Source organism: Nerophis lumbriciformis, linkage group LG36 (genome assembly GCF_033978685.3).
Source record: "Nerophis lumbriciformis linkage group LG36, RoL_Nlum_v2.1, whole genome shotgun sequence".
Classification (NCBI taxonomy): domain Eukaryota; kingdom Metazoa; phylum Chordata; class Actinopteri; order Syngnathiformes; family Syngnathidae; genus Nerophis; species Nerophis lumbriciformis.
In genome coordinates, this window is record NC_084583.2 from 22,540,001 (window position 1) to 22,541,560 (window position 1,560).

At 52.1% G+C, this 1,560-nt stretch overlaps 1 protein-coding gene across 1 annotated transcript in view; it reads left to right on the forward strand.

The window, feature by feature from the left end:
• Positions 1-1,560, forward strand: part of LOC133576966 (zinc finger and BTB domain-containing protein 5-like) — a 2,435-nt gene extending 875 nt beyond the window's left edge. The window contains exon 1 of the mRNA XM_061930411.2: positions 1-1,560. This exon is cut by the window's left edge and continues 875 nt beyond it. Within this exon, the coding sequence (XP_061786395.1) occupies positions 1-1,095 (1,095 nt within the window). The 3' untranslated portion in view covers positions 1,096-1,560.

Below are 1,560 nucleotides of genomic sequence, written 5' to 3' on the forward strand. Positions count from 1 at the left end.
GGAATGCCTGGAGATAAGGACGAGGTTATTAACGAGGAATTGAAAATCTGGGAGGGACGACCAGATGAGGTGGAGGAGAAATACGCCGCGACCATGTCATTAGATATGGAGGAGATCCAGCTGCCGAGTCAGTCGGACAGCACAAGTGGAGTGAAGGTGAAACTGGCAGAGGAAGGCGAAGGAGAGCCCAAGATGGAGACCGTAGAGGTAAAGAAAGAGACTATGACCACGTCCTCTTCTGATCGCTCTCTTGCAGAAGATTGTGGTGATTTACAGCAGCAAATAAGCAGTCTGGCAGGTGGCGACGTCAGCTGTTTACAAACACACCTGTGCTCAGATCTGGCTGAAAGGGACGCTGGGTTTGAAGACGAGGGCATGGACAGCCTGTCTGAGTTGGCCCTGTCCTGCTTCCTAAACCCTGGTCATGAGAGCGAGACAGCAGCTATGGCGGAAGAAGAGAGTTTTGCGAGTCTCACAGCAGCCGCCGCCGCCGCCGCCAGTGATGCTGCGGACCAACTGAGTCCCAACACCTCGGCTCAAGCCTCGGACGCGACTGTGCTTTTAACGTCCGTCCCTTTGGAACAGATACTCCCGACACAGAGTCCGGGTTTTAGCGACACGCTCATCCTGCGGCCCGCGCACAACTCCTTAACAGGGTTCCTCAGTCTGGAGGCCCCTAAAGGACGCGTGGCCTCGAGCGGAACGACTTTCCGCCGCATCGCCCCCAAAGTGGTGCCCGAGTCAGAAGCGGATCCACCCGCAGCCTTTCCCTCCTCCAGCCCCGCAGCAGATGACAGAGCACCTCTGACCAGAGCGTCGGAGGACGTGCTCTCCAAGTGCAAAAAGGCGGCGGCCGAAGACAACGTGCTCCTGGTGGAGGGCGAGAAGAAGTACGCCTGCAAGATCTGCTCAAAGACATTCATGAACCTGATGGATTGTAAGAAACATATTCGTGTCCACACGGGAGAAAAGCCTTATCCTTGTCCAAAATGTGGGAAACGCTTCAGCCAGTCGTCTCATTTGTACAAACACTCCAAGAATTCCTCCTGCGTCAACTGGAAGGACGAGCATTCTTTCCCAGACGCTCCACACTAACAGCTTTCATGTTACTCTATGTGGATAACCACAAAATGTGTTGTCATTCATACAATAGCTCACAAAACAAGCACTCCTCGGCAAATGGGACCCATTACCTCCCTGCTTGGCACTCAGCATCAAGGGTTGGAATTGGGGGTTAAATCACCAAAAATGATTCCCGGGCGCAGCCACCGCTGCTGCCCACTGCTCCCCTCACCTCCCAGGGGGTGATCAAGGGTGATGGGTCAAATGCAGAGAATAATTTCGCCACACCTAGTGTGTGTGTGTGTGACAATCATTGGTACTTTAACTTTAACTTAATTGGCGCAAACATTTGTATTACTTGCAGCGTCCCAAAGGACAATACTGTAAGATTGAACTTGGATACACCTTAGAGCAGGCCAGGGCAATTATTTTGACTCGGGGGCCAAATTTATAGAAAAAAATGTGTCTGGGGGCCGGTGTATATGTATATATATATAT